The sequence below is a fragment of the Vanessa tameamea genome, chromosome 24, assembly GCF_037043105.1.
Source record: "Vanessa tameamea isolate UH-Manoa-2023 chromosome 24, ilVanTame1 primary haplotype, whole genome shotgun sequence".
Classification (NCBI taxonomy): Eukaryota; Metazoa; Arthropoda; class Insecta; order Lepidoptera; family Nymphalidae; genus Vanessa; species Vanessa tameamea.
Window position 1 is genome coordinate 6805779 of NC_087332.1, and position 20065 is coordinate 6825843.

At 31.5% G+C, this 20065-nt stretch overlaps 1 protein-coding gene across 1 annotated transcript in view; it reads right to left on the minus strand.

The window, feature by feature from the left end:
- The window catches only part of Osy (oskyddad), a 77969-nt gene that overhangs the window by 36886 nt on the left and 21018 nt on the right, over positions 1-20065 (minus strand). Inside the window, exons 2-3 of the mRNA XM_064218767.1 lie at positions 11687-11939; positions 11367-11526 (exon numbers count right to left, since the gene is read on the minus strand). Of these exons, the coding sequence (XP_064074837.1) occupies positions 11367-11526; positions 11687-11934 (408 nt within the window). The 5' untranslated portion in view covers positions 11935-11939. The remainder of the gene's footprint in view (positions 1-11366; positions 11527-11686; positions 11940-20065) is intronic.

Genomic DNA, 20065 nt, shown 5'->3' on the forward strand with positions numbered 1-20065 from the left:
CTAATTATTATCCTCCCAAATTAAAGTGTTCCTGGAAATGAAAAGTTCATGCTTTAAGTTATTACATGCTAATACAGATTATATTATTAAAACGAATAAAATACCCATGAAAGTCAGAACAAACCTAAGCATTGTTTATCAAGTAAATCTCACAACGTCGGTCACTATTATACAAAAGAGCGATTCGTAGATTAACTATTGCGTTGTCTCAGTCAACCACAATATAAAACAAGGCTATTGGAATAATAACGCTAATATAAAAAACATTACGAGACGCTTTATCCACTTTCCGCAACTAGTGGATCGGTTTCATAATAACATGAATCATCCTTAGCATTTTCTTTGTTTCTATACTTGAAAATCTAGTTGAAAATTTAAAAAAAAATGCTTAATAAACATAAACTGTATTTTATGATTACAGATAGTTTTATACTAAATAATATATGGGACATGAACCACGGCCTTCAGATTGCTGTTGGTGCTCTCAAAAACTGAAGTTCTTTGAAAATGATGAGCTATATTTAAATATAATGATGTCGCTTACGACGTTTGCGGTTTGATGTTCGTGGGGAACTATTTCAAGTTAAGATATTGATTATAATTTGCACAGTTGATATCCCGTATATATGATCCCGTTAGTGTTAAAACGTCCAAAATCGATTTTAATGTTCAAATGATAGTTTAATTATAAATGCGATGATCGAGCAATTTTGTAGCATCCTCCATTAAGTACGCCATGGGTAAGATAGTCTCGTATGCCGTGACCACCGACGCCATGACGCTCATTAATACCATCACGCCACCTCCACTTTACTCCCTTGTCGTGCAGTTATCGCTCTCTACACCCTCTGAGTATGTGTGACGTATTTGTGTGACTTACAGTGTGACGTATTTACTTCGTATATATATGTAAATAAATGTATCTATTTAATTACCAAAACTCTATATTTTTATTTATTTTACTCAAAAAATATTTACAATTTTAAAAAAGGTATTTCGTTCTCATCTACCGAGCATTCAGTTGCGGCCAATGCTTTATATTTAGCAATTCGCCTATGACATGTTACCTTTGTTATATTTATTACTCAGTAGTAAGATTTTGTGTGATGACACCCTAGTATATATTCTACTGTCAAACAGCAATAGTTTCTATTGTTGTGTTCTAGTTTGAGCCAGTGTAACTAGAGGAACAGGGTGGAGTTGGCGATACGAGGAATGATTAATATTTCTGACAGTGTCAATGTATGGGCGATGGTGAACACTGACCCTCAAGTGGTCCATTTACCCGTTTGCTTATAGCTATATAATTCTCCAGGCTCGTAGTCTTCGTGTCTTTGATGTATCTTCCAATTATTTGGTGGGGTTAGGTAGTTTAATCCGCATGTTTTTATTTTCATATAGCATCATAATCAACTTTTTTTTTGGATCTAAGTAAATTTAAGACATAAAAAAATTATTATTGTATAACTTCGCAAATTAAACTAATCCAATTTTGTTTTTAATTGCCATACCAAAGAGGTACATATCATAATTAGTCCAATTAAAGTATGTTTCTCTGCTACAGTGAATACTAGGTTTCATATTTTAAATTATCTTTTGTTTATCTTTAAGTAAAATCGTTTGAATTAAGGAAATTATTCATATTATTAAATTTCCAACACAGTTTTGAAAACTGTACAGCTATATAGTAACAGCCTGCGAATTTCCTACTATTGTTCTAACGCATTCTCTCCCTTTAAGGAGAAAGTTAGAAACATATTCCACCACGCTGCTCCAATGCGGGTTGGTGGATTCACATGTGGCAGAATTTCGTTGAAATTAGATACATGCTGGTATGACCGCCGAGTTCAGTTGTACTTGCCTGGGTTTGAACCCCACAATCATCGGTTAAGATATACGCATAATAACCACTGGGCCATATCGGCTCTTACAGTTAGATTCTACTCATTATAAATCATAGCAAAAACATGAAATCGACTCTTATAACGTCACGTAGAACATACAATAGTTACATAAATAATATCATTATACTACTTCGCAACACGCTGAATCTTCAGGTATATAAGTTCAGCAGTCTACCCATAGTTATTTAAAAAAAAAGTCCTCATCTATTATTATATTATTTTAAATTAATAACATCAAATACATTTAAAAACTTTGTGTTTTAATATTTTCAATCTCTTTGATATCTGACTTGTTCTATAAATAACTACAAAGAATCGCTAAGAATAAGTTTAAAATATCCAGTAAATTGAGTGACGTCCAGCGTAAAGTAACTAAGAATCAAAATTACAAAAAAACGAACTGAAAAAAAATTGTATTTAAATACTTTTGTATGTCTTATATATTTGTAGACGGCAAATAGATCACTTGATGGTATGTTCCCACTACAACCATACATAGACATCGCTAATGTGGTATATATTCATAATTCCTAGTATGACCAATGCGGCATCAATCTTGGGAACTGAAACGTTATCTCCATTTTGCCTATTTAGTTATTTACATTTGCTCACTCGCCTTTCAAACCAGAAAAAAATAATACTAAGTAATAGTATCACTAAGAATTTTTAGAGTTCCTACTCAAAGGGTACATCAGGCTTTATCTCATGAATCGTGATAGTTAGACATTTGAAATTTTCACAGATAATGTATTAACGTTGACGCTATATCAGTAAATACTAAAAAATAATATGTTTTTTTTATTTATAGATAATAGTACGGAATCCATCGTACGCGAGTTCTAATCGCATTTTTTTTATGACGTACATAGGTAAGTGGACGAGCAACTGGTTGTAGTCATAAAGAGGCACTGTGAGAAATATTAACCATTTCTTATATCGCCAATGCACCAACCCTGGGCACTAAGATGTTGGTACCCTTGTGTCTGTACCTGTAAAGGATCTGCTAAAGGATATTAGAACACTAATGACTTTTTAGTTGACTGCACACCTTGCGAATGAAATGATCGCCTCATGACTGTTTCAAATAACAAAAATATAATTATTATTGTACATGCAAAATGAAAAAAAAAAAAAATATCACGCTGAGTTTCTTTCGCCGGTTCTTCTCAGGTCCGAGGTGTTAAATTCCGAACCGGTGGTAGATTTTTGACTATCAATAAGCAAGTGTAAACACTTCTTTATTGAATAAAGATTTTTGACTTTGACTTTGACTTTGACTTTGTAGCTACACTGGCCCCCTCGCTTTTCATACCGAAAAACAATAACATTACTCGTAAGTATTGCTGTTTGCCGGTAGAATATCTGATGAGTAGCTGGATCTTACACAGACCCTTACCCAAAGCCCTATCACCAAATAAATTATCAAGTTATTATGCCTATTCTAATTGCAATAAACAGCCTTTCAATTATTTCCTTTTTATACTGCCCATATCTCTTGAGTTTATCCTATTTCACCACGCCGTTAAAGGTAGTTTGATACAATTGGTAGAATTTCAACGGATACATGTAAAATTGGTCAAAATGTTTTCCTCAACTATATGTACAGACAATATAGTACCTAACACAGAAGCGAATGAAGCCACGATCGAAACTAGTTTCATAATAATTGAATGAAAAAGATTCCGAATGTCGATCTGTTGTACGAATCATCTTCACCGTGAAAGCACTGTGGAATGGTATTCCTTTCCGCTAATTTTGCTACAAATACTTGTATACATAATATACAAAAACAAATTAAATAAATAAAAACATATCCTTTAAAAAAAATCAATACGCATTTAAAATCGTTACTGTAAAAAATATTAACGTCATAACAACGTTCGGTATTCGTAAATTATTTAATAGATTTATAATCTTGCAGTTTTTTGTGCGTTCGCTCAAAATGTTTTTAAGCGTTGACGTCAATTAGGTTCATTCGATCTTGAAATATGAGTTCAGAGAATTGTGGAAAATTATCTTGGGAGATTAATTCACTTATATGATTTGTGTTTGCGTCACTACGTTTAAACCGGTTATTACAGCAAATCAACTAAAAATATGGTACCTTGTTTGGTGGTAGGGTTTGTGCAAATCTTTGAAGATATCTTTGTAGATACCACCCACTCATCGTATATTGTATCGTCAAACAGCAATATATAATGAGCGATATTTATAAAAATAATGAACTCGATACAAATAGTTATAAGCAATTTGGAGTTGTCATTTCACAGATTATATTACAAATACGAAGTCCTTTACCAATTCGAAATGTACATTATACCGAGAAGAACCGACTAGATACTCAAAAGTTACTCTTTTCTAGTAATTAAATAATATATGTTAATTAAATGTTATTAAATCCTGCCTGAAAATGTATTCTATTTGATTTAATTTAATAATATACTTTATAATTATTTTTAAGATAAGATTAAAATATATTAATTGGTAAAGTTAAAAATGTCTGCGGAATTTTACTGTTGTAACGAATGTCTTGCCGCAGGAAGGATTTATTGACTTCACGTTGTTGGAAACTTGGTGTTATAAGTTTATCTTTACTTATTGTGTTTATACAATTATGGAATAGTCATCTTCGTTATTACGTATATTTATGTTTGTGGAAATCTTTATATTTCTATTCATGTAGGTTCGTGCGAGCACTTTTGAATCATTTTACATGATTTATGTTAACACTTGTGGGTTTTCTGGGTTTTTATGAAAATAAAACACAGTCCAATAATTGGTACACTTCAATTTATAATACTCGGACAGCGTAACGTTGTGCCAGGACTTATTAAAACAACCGAATATATTCCTTTGGCGCGTACTACCCTTTTTATATCAAATAATCGGAAGTCAGTTTACGAACTAGTAAGGTTTAATTATTGTTCACAGCGTAACGAAATGATTAATATTAATGAGTTATAGAAATAAGGTATTGGTAAATAAATCACTAAAATATAATTGAGAATAGTTATTATATGCCACAATAGCTGGGCGCCTATGTGCTACTTGTTAACATTTAATATAGAATACATTATATATACTTTACTTACTTAGTTTGTTACCCGTTCTTCTCGGTATCTACATTCCGAAACGGTAACTTTATTAAATATAATTCTAATAATATATATATATATTATTATTATATACCGGAATGTAGATACCGAGAAGAACAGGTAACAAACTAAGTAGTTACTCATTTCTGAGAATCAGTCGCATAAGTTATTATTTTTAATTAATTAAAATTAAATAATTAATTATTCTGCAAGGAAATCAAAGAGTTACTAATTCCACACTTTTTATCATCTCATATCATCTACCTATATCAAGTAATACGTCGCATTAATCAATGTTTTTTATTATAAAGTTCAACAGTCATTTTATTGTAATAAATATTGTATTTACAAGATCGTGTTATTCATAAAAAATCAGATCAAATCAAGCAATCAGAAAAAAAAACAAAATATGTGATTTAAAGCTTGGTAACAAAAAAAACATGTCAACTGTTGGATTTACATACGATCAATTAATTCATTTATTTAAAATTCACTGACCAAATTAACAAAGTGAAATTTGTTTTACGAAAAATATCGCAAGATCCTTTGTTAGGCTTTATTTTACGTCAGACTTTTCTTAACTTGGTGCTCCAACAGACCTCCAGATCGATTCCATCAATGGCTGTCATTTAACAGAGCTTTAGTTAACTTGGCTAACATCATCCGGAACAGTATTATTGGGCAAGGGCATGCGCTAACAGTGTACCTGACACATCTTTTCCTTCGTTTTCATAATCTTGGATCTCAACCCTGCCAAGTCTTGCTCAAGGTTACTACTGAGATTTTTTTGGCAGAAAAACTTACTTACCTAGGCCCGAGCTTGGGAACTGCAGCCTTTAAACTATCCTACATCGAGACAGATTTTTAAATAACAATACGTTTAATAAAGCTGCGCTCGGGATATATATATATATTATATGTAAAACTGCGTGTTTAAAATTTAAACCAAAATAATTTATACAACTATTGTCATCTCAAAAAAAGTTAATAAAATAAAATACGGTTTTACTGTTTTTTTCTATCTAACAGATCGAAGTGTTGACTTTTATTTATTCGTTATGTGTATTAACATTTATTTGGGTGGCATTACACTGGAAAATATTTAGAGATCATCCTACGGATTTTTTCTATAAGATTTCATCGTTTTTATGACATAGGTGTAGTCCAGTCATTATATACCTACATTTGAAAATGCAAATGTACTGAGAAGTTTTGGATATTATGTTGAGGGGGCCTAGAATAGCTTAACTTTAAATTGTCGACCTAAATAAAGAGCCTTGGGCAATTTCCGCCAATTTGAAAAAATGGTTAAATTTCCATATTTCAAAATAAATTGGTTCAAACCGTTGAGATACGTAAATTTTTGTAGAATACTTTTTTTGTTTTTTTTTTACGATCTACAATTATGGTCCTTTGCATTTTCCACGTATCGTTCACCGCTATTAAGTTATTGAAGGAAAATCCAAAAATTTGGGGCGTGATATTTCGGGACATATATACAGGTACTTGATCGGATTTTTCAAAGACCCTCAGGAATGGGACTGGCGACAGCCTAATTACGGACTTGAACCAATTTGCACTAAAGTCGAACCCGCTCCACCAGAACTTTTAAAACTCATTTCATGCAAATGCAAAGGCTCAGTCAAAAATCCTGGCTATCATAATTAAATGTTCTATAAAAACAAATAGTATCTATTGTTGTAAATAGTGTAATATTGACTAAATAGCTAGATTTAATGTTAAGTCTAGATTAACGCCAGCTGTTGTGCACGCATGTATTTAATAGTATTATTTGCAAAAATATGTTTCAGTAATTTAAGGAAAGGTAAGGTGCCAGGGCTACAATTGTACTGTGCATAATCTTTATTATGTCTTATTATGACTTATGTGTGATGATTTTCTTCTCGTATTAATCGTAATAATTTAATTGTATGTAACAAACATTTGAGCCGAGATGGCCCAGTGGTTAGAACGCGTGCATCTTCTGTTGGCTCATGTAAGACTTATTTTGGTATCAAATGTTTTATTTTGTGTATTATACTATGCTGTATGTTTTCCGAAAATAAATAAATAAATATCCGTATTATTAAATCGGTGAAAAATATTAACTACTGAATGTCCTAATAAAAATCAAAATCCTATAAATACTTATTTAATTACATGATAAGTTTTTTTTTAAATATATTAAGTACCTTCGTTCCGTATATGTATTCTGTATTCAATTACGTTCCGTTACGCACTCGCTTCAGCGCGCATCGGTTCTTGGTGTTGTATTGCGAGAATGACATTGACATATATACATTGATACGTTTATGTAACGCTATTACGTGATATCTTTAGAGTAAAATATTTTAACAATAATAAGTTTATTTAGTAATAATTCCTCATATAAAGGTAGAAACAGATAGGCTTTTCAATGATAGACAGATAATTTCATAGATCAGTTTTTAGCTTACAGTTCAAGGCCATTGAACTTTTTCACCTAGTATGCCCGAAACCGTCCGAGTCGATATGAATCAGTGGTTTAAAACGCTCGCATCGCATCTTAAGCGACGATCGCGGTTTAGAACCCAGGAAAGCACCACCGAATTTTCATGTATTTAATTTGTGTTTGTAATTTGTCTCGTTGAAGGTAAAGAAAGACATCGTAAAATATATATTTATATGAAAGTTCAAAGCTTATTACACCACAATATTTTCATGTAATACATTTAGGTTTCTCCAAAATAAATAATAAAATATTTTTTCTTTACAATCGAGAATGAGATTAAATTTAATTATTTTCCTTAAAATTCATTGCGACGAAATAATAACAATTACATAATTCGTGGGTATTTTCCCTTCATGACAAAAAAAAATCTTATATAGTTTAATATAGGAAGGCAGAGGGGCAAAGGGAGCAACTGATGGTCACTGTTCATATATAGTGGCACCGTATGTAATTTTAACCATTCCTTTGATCCCCAACGCGCCACCAATTTTAAGAACTAAGATATTGTTCCATATACTTGTAGTTACTACTCCATATATTAATGTTAAAATTAATTTCTAAATTCTATAAAAAAAAATATTTGAAGGCCATTGGCATAAGCAATTTGATATGAACAATAAAATTGTATTAATTTTTTGTCCACTGGTAACGAATGATGAGCCAAGCAAACCAGAGGTTATCCAGATTAATTAATATCCAGATATCTTACACTGCCATCTGATTCCGGTTCTTTAAGACAAAACCGAATGGGAAGACGTCAATAAAAAACTTTTAACGACTAACTCATGCAGGTCATTGACCAAGATGACCGGTGCATTTAGTGAGTCAAAACATCGGGATATATACCTATATTAAAAATGATTCCTAAAGAAGTATAATAATGCTGAAATATGCGTTACGAAATTAATATTTTTTATAATGTTCATCTTTAAGTGAACTCATCAACAGTTTCCGGTAAATTTTTGTGGCCCTGGTTAAATTGAAATACAGCAATACGGATTAATAATATATACAATTCCATTGGTGCTCGGCAGACTTTGTCCTGTCCGAACAGTTTTTTTTTGGTTTTATTTGTATCAGTGAAAGGCTAATTCTATTTTTGAAAAACGACAGAAACCGACTGTATCCTAAAAATATTAGCTATTTATCAGTGAGAGTCAAAATAGATTCAATCGTTTCGGAAATTAATTGAAACAAACAGATAGCAGTGCTGTTTAAAAATCTCACTTCGTATTACATTCGTGTAACATTGAAATCTCATTTATGATGACACGTAGGAATAGATCTGACACACACGAAAGCACGCACCTCCTAGTATAATAATATTATATTTAAATCTTCTCGACGTGATGCATCTTCAGGTATGTTTTATGTATTTCAGTTTCGTATAATTTCCAGTAAAGCATTACAAATAAAGCGACTGCTCAATTATTTGTAATGAAGATTAGTCATCGGTTCCAAACACTTTTGGATCGTTATTATAAAGGATTAAGTATTTTAAATGTAACCGAGATAAACCCGTAAGAAACTCAGTAGTTACTCTTTTGTAGTTATTTTAAAGTCACTGTCAACAATAATATGTCTCATGAATTTATGAATTTATTAAAAATTCAATTTAAAAATAATTAATTGCATATTTAATTATTTTTAAATAACATAGTATGTATTTACAAAAGAGTTCTACCGGTTCTGGTTTTATTCCACTGTCTATATAAATATATTATTGCCGACATACAATTATGGTTTTTTTCTTAAGTAATTACGGAACGAATTAATTATTATCGCGGAAATAGATTCAATGTTCCATAATGAATCATCTTTTGATTGTTTTTGTCCATCGTTGAGATTGAGATTTAGAACCCATTGAAAATTAGCAATGACCTCATCTAACATAAGAAAAAAGACGTTATATAATTAATATATACACTGTGGAAAATTTTTAACTGATTTCAATTCATAAGAAGATGTAGATTTAAAAACAGACGATACATTTTGAAATTAAATTTTTGTTTATTTCAAGACATAAATACTACATAATTTTTAATCAACTTAATAAAAAAAGATGATCCTCGATTTGCTTTTGTTTTTTTATGTTCGTTACCTCTGAGTAGCTTATAAATCTAATTGAGATATTTTATTTTTTTTGTTTGGGAGGGTACATTAATATTGAAACCCCTATAGGTGAAAAAATACGAGTAATAATATTTTTATTTACGTGCTCGAAATTTATTTAAACTCTATTTTCTCAGAGTATAATTTCATGTAGATTTTTTTTTGTTAAAATTTCATATTATTATTGCGACTGTTAATACTATAATAATAACTGTTAAACAAAAAAATAATATTGAATTAATTAACATAATTTCATTTATGTCTATTATTTAAGTAAAACTTTTTTCCGCACGTTTTTGCTGTTGTGCATTGCTCTTGTAAGGATAGCTGGTAAATGATATGAATGAAATATTGTATTATGGTTACTTTTTGTAAAATAAAATGTTACATATATATTTTTGTTGCACAATAAAATATTAAATAGAATCCTTGCAGTGAAATAGGAAGTATAATTATTTGTTATAAGAGGACGAAACAAAAACGCTAGTCATAATAAAAAAATATATACAAAAGATAGGTTTATCTTCATCAGAACCATGTCTACAGACAGCTTTGGTTAAAGGTCATTGACCGATGCAGGCCGTTTTGAATACCTTATAGTGATTATAAGACAATTTTTCAACTGTTTGAAATTTTGAATAAGTATTCAAGGGCATTGCTGACAGTGTTGAAAGGCCATTAAGTTATACCGTGTTTTTCTTCCTATCATCATTTTACGATATCTATAAATATTGTCAAACGTCTGACAGATATGAAATTAATTATACAGGAAAACAAACCCTTAAGAGATTAAGATCAATTAAATGTTTTTATGCTCGTCCAATATAATTATACTTGCCTTTGTTACACGATAAGATATTCCAATAAGCGGATATCCGGAAAATACATTTCCGTAGGATTTAGAGGGATTTGGAGAGATTTCTTTCGAAGATTACTAGGAAAATTATTAAGGTTTTTTTTTTAACGAAATTGAACGAGTAAACGTTGTTTATTATTATTTTGTTTGTATTAAAAACTTGTTTCTTATATATAATATTTACAAAGTATAACTATTTTTTGTGGTCTTTTACTTTCGTCGTGCCAAAAAAAAGCAAAAATTAATTAAGCACTTATAATCTAAGTTTAGGATATCAGAGAATTGTTTAAGGACGTTCCTTACTGTTACAGTGTTATAAATTAACAGAATTTAATATATACAATAAAAAAAAATATATATATATATATATATAAGATTTTAAATTAACATGGTTATTTGTATTACTAACAGTATTTAAAACGGGATATTTACGAGACTGAACTCGTGAACAGATAATGTCGAAATATCGAGCTCCACCAAATATTTATTTCCTTAACTTTAGAACTTAGTTTTACCATAACCTTAGAAAGAGCCTTAACTTAGCTTAGTGTTCAAGATGTTTTCATCTACCCACTGCTAAGATAACTAAACCTACGAAACACTTTTATAAAGACGTCATAGACGTTTCTGGTATGATATGATAGATCGGCGAAGCTATTCTGAAAGCGTCAGACAGTCAGACGACAGAATGTAATATGCAACAATGCCTGTAGCAATTATAAAACTAAAAGGATAAACGCATCAAAATTTCATAACACACATCACATAAGACAGTATTCAATAATTCACGACCAAGTGAGTTCTTACAGAATAGGACTGCCGTTGCCTTAGTATGTGTAGTATATAATATAATTATATATTAATGTGTTGAATGTTTGTATATCCTGACAAATAGGAAGATAATTTACCTGAGGCATATATCCAATTCTAGGTCCAGGAACACCGCTTCCAGGTCCGCCAGGTCGCCCACCTAGCACCCAAATTTCACCAGAGTTCAGACGACGTCTTCCCACAATGCAGGATAACAGTGTAGTCTTTCCGCATCCCGATGCCCCGAGAAGACCGTAGCTAGAAAAAAATAGTTAATAAAGTGAAAATTATTTAGAAGCTCTTTATAAGATAATATCTTAAGGGTTTTTGAGATACGCGCATAAACATATAAATACATATTATTTTATTTTAGTTTGCGCAGGGGCAGTAGGGATTTATGCTTGTATATAATACTTACATGGCGCCTTTAGGCACGGTCATGTTCAAGCCATCAAGAATGACGTTAGGATTCTTGGTCGGTCCATATTTTTTGTGTGCGCGTCTAACACACACTGCTTGCTGTCTTCTAGAAGCTACTGTGGATTTCTGTGGCTTAAGCATTCGATTTCTTCTAGCAGCAATTTCTTCTTGTATTGTACTGACGGTAATGTCTGGGTCACGGACATCCTCCATGGATATCGTGGCGCCTTGGTTGTCATACGCCATTTTTTCTGAAAAAGAGAAAAAGATTTTTCAATTGTTTCGGATTTGCCGTCAGATTAAAGTTAATATTAGTGAGGGAACAAAAATTGCACGGGCCAAAAATAGTCAGAAGAAAATCATCCTCAGCATATTCTGATATGACAATTTTTCTGACGTCCAAACAGATTTTTTTTATATTGTGTAAAGTGGTAGGCGGACGAGCAAATGGGCCGGTTTATGATAAGTGACCACCACGGCCAATAGTAATTGGCGCTTAGACCTTGGGAACTTAGATGTTTTGCCCCTTGTGCATGTAGGTCTGTCGGTATGTCCCATGTGCACTGGCTCATTCACCCTTTAAACAGTATATAATACAACAATACGAAAGCATCGTTGCTTGGTGTTAGAATAAATAAGTGAAATATGACGAGATGAGTTATGACAGACGGACTTGCACAAAGCTCTACCACTAAATAAAAGTAATTAATTGCACATACGTAAAAATAAATGATATAACTTCTAAATTTAAAAACCTTAAGAATATTGTTATTACGACATTATTTAACAAAATTACAATACATTATTCTTGCAAAGTTTACAACATGACAAGGTTTTGAATAGACGAAGTAAACACGACATAAATGAGGTCGAATGTCAGGTTCAGAATACATAGCGGGTAAACTAAAATAATAAATTTTCCATACCATTGTCATTATGATTTTCAGCTATAAAATGTTTCTTATGTATTCCGTCGACGGTAATAAAGTAAGCTATTATTCTGAGGACAGTGTGCATTGCTAAATGCATTTTTTACGAAATCTTTGTGTCAAGATGGCGAGCTAACTATATTGTAATGATTGTCATAGGCACGTTATAATGGTTAGCTTACAAATCTAAAGTTTTCGAGGTCAGTTCCATCCGCAGATCGTACGTATAGAAAAAAGTATCGGATTTTCGGAGAAAAAAGTCAGACGTTAGCAAGTATTAACGAAGTTCAGTGTTAACGTTAAAAATTATAATAACGCAAATCTATTTGAATGTAAAGTAAGTAATAACTCATAAATGTCCCATGATTGGGCTAAAGTCTCTTCTCCGTTTGGGAAGGTTAAGTTATTCCACCAAGCTGCCTGTTTGCGTGTTGGTTATATTTTAATGATATAAACTTTATTCCATTGTGTTTCAAGTAATTAATTAATGTCCAATGTAATTAAGTAGTTCCTTTAAGTGTGCGCCGAAGCTCTCTTATCACTTGTGAGTGCGTGACGCGTATACTACACTTATATAATTAAAAATAAGAAAAATATATACATTGTATATCTATTTATATTCGTTATATTGGATTTGCCAGGCGTCCCGTGATAGATGGTACATATATATATTTTTTTCCATATATATATATTTCCAATTCAATATAAGCCGTTAATTTTTTTTTTTTAATTTAATTTAAATATTTAATTAAGCCGTATAATAATAAATTGGTCAGTTATTAAAGTCCAATAAGAAATCATTGTAAGATTATAAACTAGATGTTAATATTAATTGGCTTAGAACCTTGGACGAGGTATAAGAGGTGCGGGTTCAAGTTCTGTTGTAACGTAAATATATATAAAAACATTTCCATTACATATTATTATATATAATAAACATTATGTAATAAATATTTAATGGTAAAGTTTTTCTTATTATATATGTTAAAAAATAATTCCTATATTATAAATAGGCTATATTATAAATACTAGAATAACTATATGTATATTAAACAAGAGAACATTTCAAAAATACATGTTTTTTATCGGGATAAAATCAAATCATTATTTTGATAAAAAAGAGGTTTGACAACAAAAAAAAATTATAGGTTTTTATGCGAATATTTTAACGATGAATAAATTAATATAAAACATTTTAATAATGAATAAATTCAATAATAAAGATTATCTTTGGTTCAAGGTCATTGTAGTAATCGGTTACATTTGATACACAAAATCATTACAAGGAACTTAACATTGTAATCTCATAAGAAATACATAATTTTCGAAAATTTCAATTGTCTAGCTACCGCGGTTATTGAGATACAGCCTGGGGACAGACAGACAAACGGACTGACAGACAGCGAAGTCTTAGTAATAAAGTCACGTTTTTACCCTTGGGTACGGAACCGAAAAATACTAAGACTACGGTGTATTCGCCTAGCAATCTGTGTATGACTATAAACTATAGTGCTCTAAAATGATGGAAGGGATTAGACATAGTATTGACGTGCTGCCAGAGGCAAGATACCTTGGAGCTGCTACAAAGAACAATTTTACAACTTTATTGGTCCGAACTCGGGCCCATAGGCAGCCATTAAACTACTAAGCCGTCGAGAAATAATCATTCCGTGACGTCAGTTGCGACGCATTGCTCCATGACGTAGGTTATATCACGACGGGAACTTCAATTATTGTATGACATTAACCGTATGTGAAACCGCAATGAATATTATTAATATATTCCACTAGATACGTATATGTCAGCAAGCAAGAGCATCTCGGTTTTGTTTATTATTGAAACAATTTAAGTAAATTTAAGGTATTTTAATTTTTAAGTGTATAATGTTGTAATTCTTAAAAAGACCTTCTCGTTATAAATCCAAATAGTAAATTCTTTAAACATCGATATCATAATTTGCATTAAAGATTTATTTTTAAACATTAAAGGCCGGTTTCTGTATCATTTGCACTATTCATGAACACATTAAAAGTTCGATTACTGGACCTTATCCATGCTTTCTCTCCTTTGTGGAAAAGGCTTATTCCCTTATTCAATGCTGAAGAGATTAAATTATAATCACAAATTTAGTGGTGCTATCCTAAGCTTGTACCCGCAATCACCGGTTAATATTCTCGTGTTCTAACCGCTGGGCCATCTCGGTTTCATAAGGCATTAATAATAATGATTTTGCTCAAGTTTATTCCAGTACAAATTAAGTTTAAGTAGAATTTATGACGTCAAACGGAAATCAATACTATCTGGAATCTAAAATTAGTATTATGCATTTCATTAAACCGGTATTCCAATTTGAACTTAATATGTTCCAGTTGTAATATACTCTGTGGTATTTAAATGCAATTTCGGCTAAGAGCAGACTATTAAAATTTTAAGGCCAATAATATTTTCTACATATTCGTTAAAATATATATTAATTAGATTTATATGACTTGTTGTCGACTGCCGCTTCGCACGCGTTTTAGGGGTCGTTCATCAGATATTAAAAGGTACATGTGGGCATGAAAAAGTAGCCTGTGTCCTTTCTTGGAGTTCAAGCTTGCTTCATAGCAAAATTCATCAAATTCGGTTCAGTGCAAGCATGCCCGTGAAAGAGCAACAGACAGGCAGGCAGACATGCATACAATGCTACTTTCGTATATTTCGCATTAAAATTGTAAGTATATATATTTGAAATTTATGACAATAAACATTTGATTAAAACACCTCAGACCTGCGAAGACATGGCGAAAGAAACTCAGAAGACTAAACTAATTATAAATTTAAACAGTCTATTCAATCTTATAAATTATCTAATTAGATAATTATATTTTGTTGTAAATAAACATTTAAGACACATATAAATTCGCACAAACACACACACAAAAGTGTCGTTATCATCAATCTCACCCTTATTTAGTCTAGCTTTCATTCGCCAAGAGTCAACAGTACAACATTTGTGAACTTCGTTCCATAAAGAATAAACTGTTCTTTTAAAATTCGAACGACTGTAAATATAATAACGTTAAAAACAGGTCGATTTTATATCTTTTTCAAAATAGTTTTAATACATATTCTTGTAAAAATCATATGGCCTTCTTCTGATAGTTTGAATTTCGAACAGCCAAACGTCTCAAGATGAATTGATTGCCGTATAAGCGCATCTTTAGCATACATTTAAAAACTTTTGACACGTCGTTGCAAAACCGTGTCAAGGTTGTATAAAATTTTTGCTGATCGGACATTCATTGCCGAATCGATCTTTCATTATTGCCTAAAAGGTATCGTTGAAATGACTTTTAATATTGAAAGTATTCTGTAATTACGGTTTTTGTTCACCTGGAGTTAAAATTATTCTGTTCTGTCGCTAATTGGGGTATTGGGGTTTTAATTTATTTATCCTTGATTCATACTTCGAAGTTAAATAGTACCTTTTGGGATTTATTTACGACTACAGACCGTAGTTTTTCTGTACCTACTTATAAACAATGATTGAATTATACCAAAGACGAGACATGTATTCATACCTTCGTATCTATACTTTTTTTTTTTACTTTTACCTTTTGCGTCTTGTACTATTTTTGGTAGATGTTAAACTTATGGGTCTCGACAACGACATACTAAGGTTTAAAGTATCTCAGTAGATGTGAAAAGTAAAAATATTAATAATTGTTTTTTAAAAACTATAAAATTGTAATTTTGTATACTTCAAATAATTTGAAAGAACAGTTATTTCACAAATTCTGTTGGCAGTACCCGTGACCGCCTACGTATTTTTTTTTTTATTTTAATTCCATTATTTATTTTTTTTCTTTACTTTACTTGTAAAATTATTTATTCAGATATTTGAGCTGTTTTTTCGTTAACATTTTTGTCATTTAAAATCTCGCATCTGCTTCACGTGTAATTTCCACTCCGATTCTAATTCGCTACAAAGATCGTAGAAAATATAAGATATACATACGGAAACACGTGAATCTAATATTGCAATTAAATATTCAATTTAAATACGTGACAAATGTTACAAATGAGAAAAAAAAACGCGTGTCATAATGAGAATTCTTTATAAACGTGACTACAGAACAAGGAAATTAATGGTAATCGTGCTAATTGATTTACTAGAACTATAATATTGTAAACTGTCAATAAGTTACGTATTTACGTGTGTAACGTTGTGTTGACTTTAATTAATACGTTAATTGACAGAATACAAAGTTGCCACCTCAATGTGAACTCAATTTGATCATTTTTATCTTAAATATCAGCGTCTGTTGTACGTATATCTGGTTTCATAATGTTATCTAAACTTTAATACTGGGTAGTAAGGGTTTGTGCAAACCCGTCAAGGTAAATATCTCACGCATGTTTTATTCCTACCGCGAAATAGTACTATTTAGTGTTGTTGTGTTCCGGATTATTAAGTGAGTCAGTGTAAGGTTGATGACCTGGCGATGGATGACATTGGCGCCGTAAGAAATATTAACCATCCCTAAAACACAAATACGCCAACATGGGAACTAAGACGTTTTGTCCCTTATGCCTGTAATTACACTAGCTCACTCACCCTTAAAGCTGAAACATAACAACACTGATGACGGGTGATACGAAGGGCTTGCACAAAGCCTACCACCAAGAATAATTTAGAACATTTATATATACATAAACATCTGCCATTTTTTTGCACATAAAACTAGCACGTTACCTAATAACGAATAGATGAAGTTGAACTGAATGACTAATCATTACGTTGAAACGGATGTCAAAATGCTAAACAACTTATATACGACATCTTTCCAGGGATTATCGTCATTTATGTTAAGCGTTACAAAATAATTTACAGTCATTAGCATTATGACGTCTCTACGATAAATTACGCACTACCTACCTTGACATAATATGAGAAAAAGTCTAGTCATGTCAATTGTCTTGATTTGAAGCTCATATAATATTTATAAAAAAAAAATTACGATATATGTAGACGGTTGAGCAAACGGGCTACCTGATGGTAAACGATCACCACCACTCATATTCAAAAGCGCTGTAATACATATTAAGCATTCCTTACATCGTCAATCCGCCACCAACCTTCAGAATTTAGATGTTATGTGCCTAGTGCTTGCAGTTACACTAGCTCACTCACCCTCAAACCGAAACACAACAATATTTTGTACTGCTGTTTGGTGGTAGAATCTATTGAATGGGTGGTACATACTACATACCCAAGCTTGAAAAAAAAATCAAAATATATAATATATAAAAATCAATATATATTATTCAAGTAGGCTTTTACAAGCACTTTTGAATCATTTAACAAACTATTTAAAGTAAAGGCTTTATCCCAGCAGTGGGATATCTTCAGGCTCTTACTTTATTGGTCTAGTTTCTAGCTTTTACGATTGCAGATTCCAAGTTTAAAATACTAAGCTTAGTCGAAGGTCACACTCAGGTTTTGAACCTGATCTGTCTAAAATCGTATCAGATAGACGAAGGAATTTGACAGAACAGAGAGTGCACCTGTATTGCATTGCCTAAAAACTCAAAATCTGTATAATATCCTCTGAGCTAGACGATGCTTGAACAGTTGGTCTTTAATTATTTCTGCAAGTTATACAATTATACATAATTTTCGTTTCGTAATTGTGATCTGATCGATAACTATAAGAAGATAAAGGTTGTTTTTTTTTCTTGTTTCTTAATACGGCAGGTTCGGCCCACTGTCCTAAAAACGAGATATTTTCAAGGTTTATTTTTTAATAAAATAATTATTAATTAAAAAGTGAGGTTATTCGTCCGTAACCATTTCATATATCGTAACGAATTTAAATATATTACGTGTGTTTATTAAATACCGGATATGTTCATTGAGGTGGCCATTAATTCATATTCTCTTTTTGTAGGACTTTATGACCAATAAATCATTCGAATGAATTAAAAAATGTTATGCAAGTTGATGATTAATTTGTTCAATGTTAAAATTATTACATAAAATTAATTAATTACGAAGATGAGTCAGAAAATAAAACTTAAGGTTTTTTAACAGCAACTTTAAATCCAAGCACTTAAATACTCTTGTCTCAATAAATAAGAATGAAAATTTTGGATTTTTAAAGGTATTTCTGATCATTGTACGAAATACGAACAAAATTTAAAATTAAAGTTTATATTAAAAAGACAATCAAAGGATTATACAAAATAATACCGCAATTAGTTGAAGTGGTTTCTAAAATTCTAAAATTAAGTATGCCACCTGATGGTACCACCGCCCATAGACATTGGTGACGTGAGAAATCGTGTATAGACAATCCATGAGAACTAAGATGTTGTGCCTGTAGTACGCTGGCTCACTCTCCACTCATGTATGTTTGACGAAAGAAAATATGATGAGTAGGAAGTACTTGCATAGATGGACATGCACATGCCACCAAATAAATTAAAATAAGAAGTAGTATTTATTTATGTACATTAAGAAAAGAATTAATTATCATTAATTATTTACCTAATTCCATTAAGAGAATTAAACTGTCGGAACCGACTTCCAATTCCAAATTTATTCAATGATAGTTTGCCAACCGTCAACTTTTTTGGATACCAAATTTTTTAATGTAATAATATTTGCATGACAATCATACATAGGATCGATGGGTACTTTTCTGCATTGGATTAGCGTGGTGGAATTAACTCCAAGCCTTATCCTCAAAGGGAGAACTTTAGCCCAGCAGTGGCATATTTACAGGCTGTTACTCTACACCTCACTCTTATTTAATTTGATGTCATCTATATTTTCTTATCTCTGGGAAAGATCGATTTTTGTACATAGCTTTGTTATGATGTTTTATCAATAACGTTGGTTTAAATTTTCAGTCTCTTTGGAATTTTTGCATAGATAGATATATAGATAGATAGACTATTCATTCAAATGTTTGTTATAATAACAGACAGCTTACCATGCTCTCGAAAACACGGAAGGCTAACGAGGCGAACCAAATATCTGTAGTCAAAACAAATATTTGTGCTAAAGGAATCAAGTTAGCCTTCATCAGCGTTGAAGGCAAGTTTGATTGTCATGGACGTCATAATGTGAACCACTACCAGGTTCAATTTTAGAATACAGATTTATTATTATTAACACGACGGACAAATTAGCAAGTAGTAAGTGGTGCGAAATTTATAAAACTTTAAAGTACATAAAACTTCACCTCCAATTTTAACCCCTTCGAAGGTTGAATGAAGGTCCTTCTATGTCCGTCTATGTCCTTCCAGGGGACTCAAACTTTTTTTTTATGATATCGGTAAGCAGACGAGCAAATGAGCCACCTGATGGTAAGTGGTCACCACCGCCCATAGACAATGGCGCTTTAAGAAATATTAACCATTCCTTACATCACCAATGCGCCACCAACTCACTCACCCT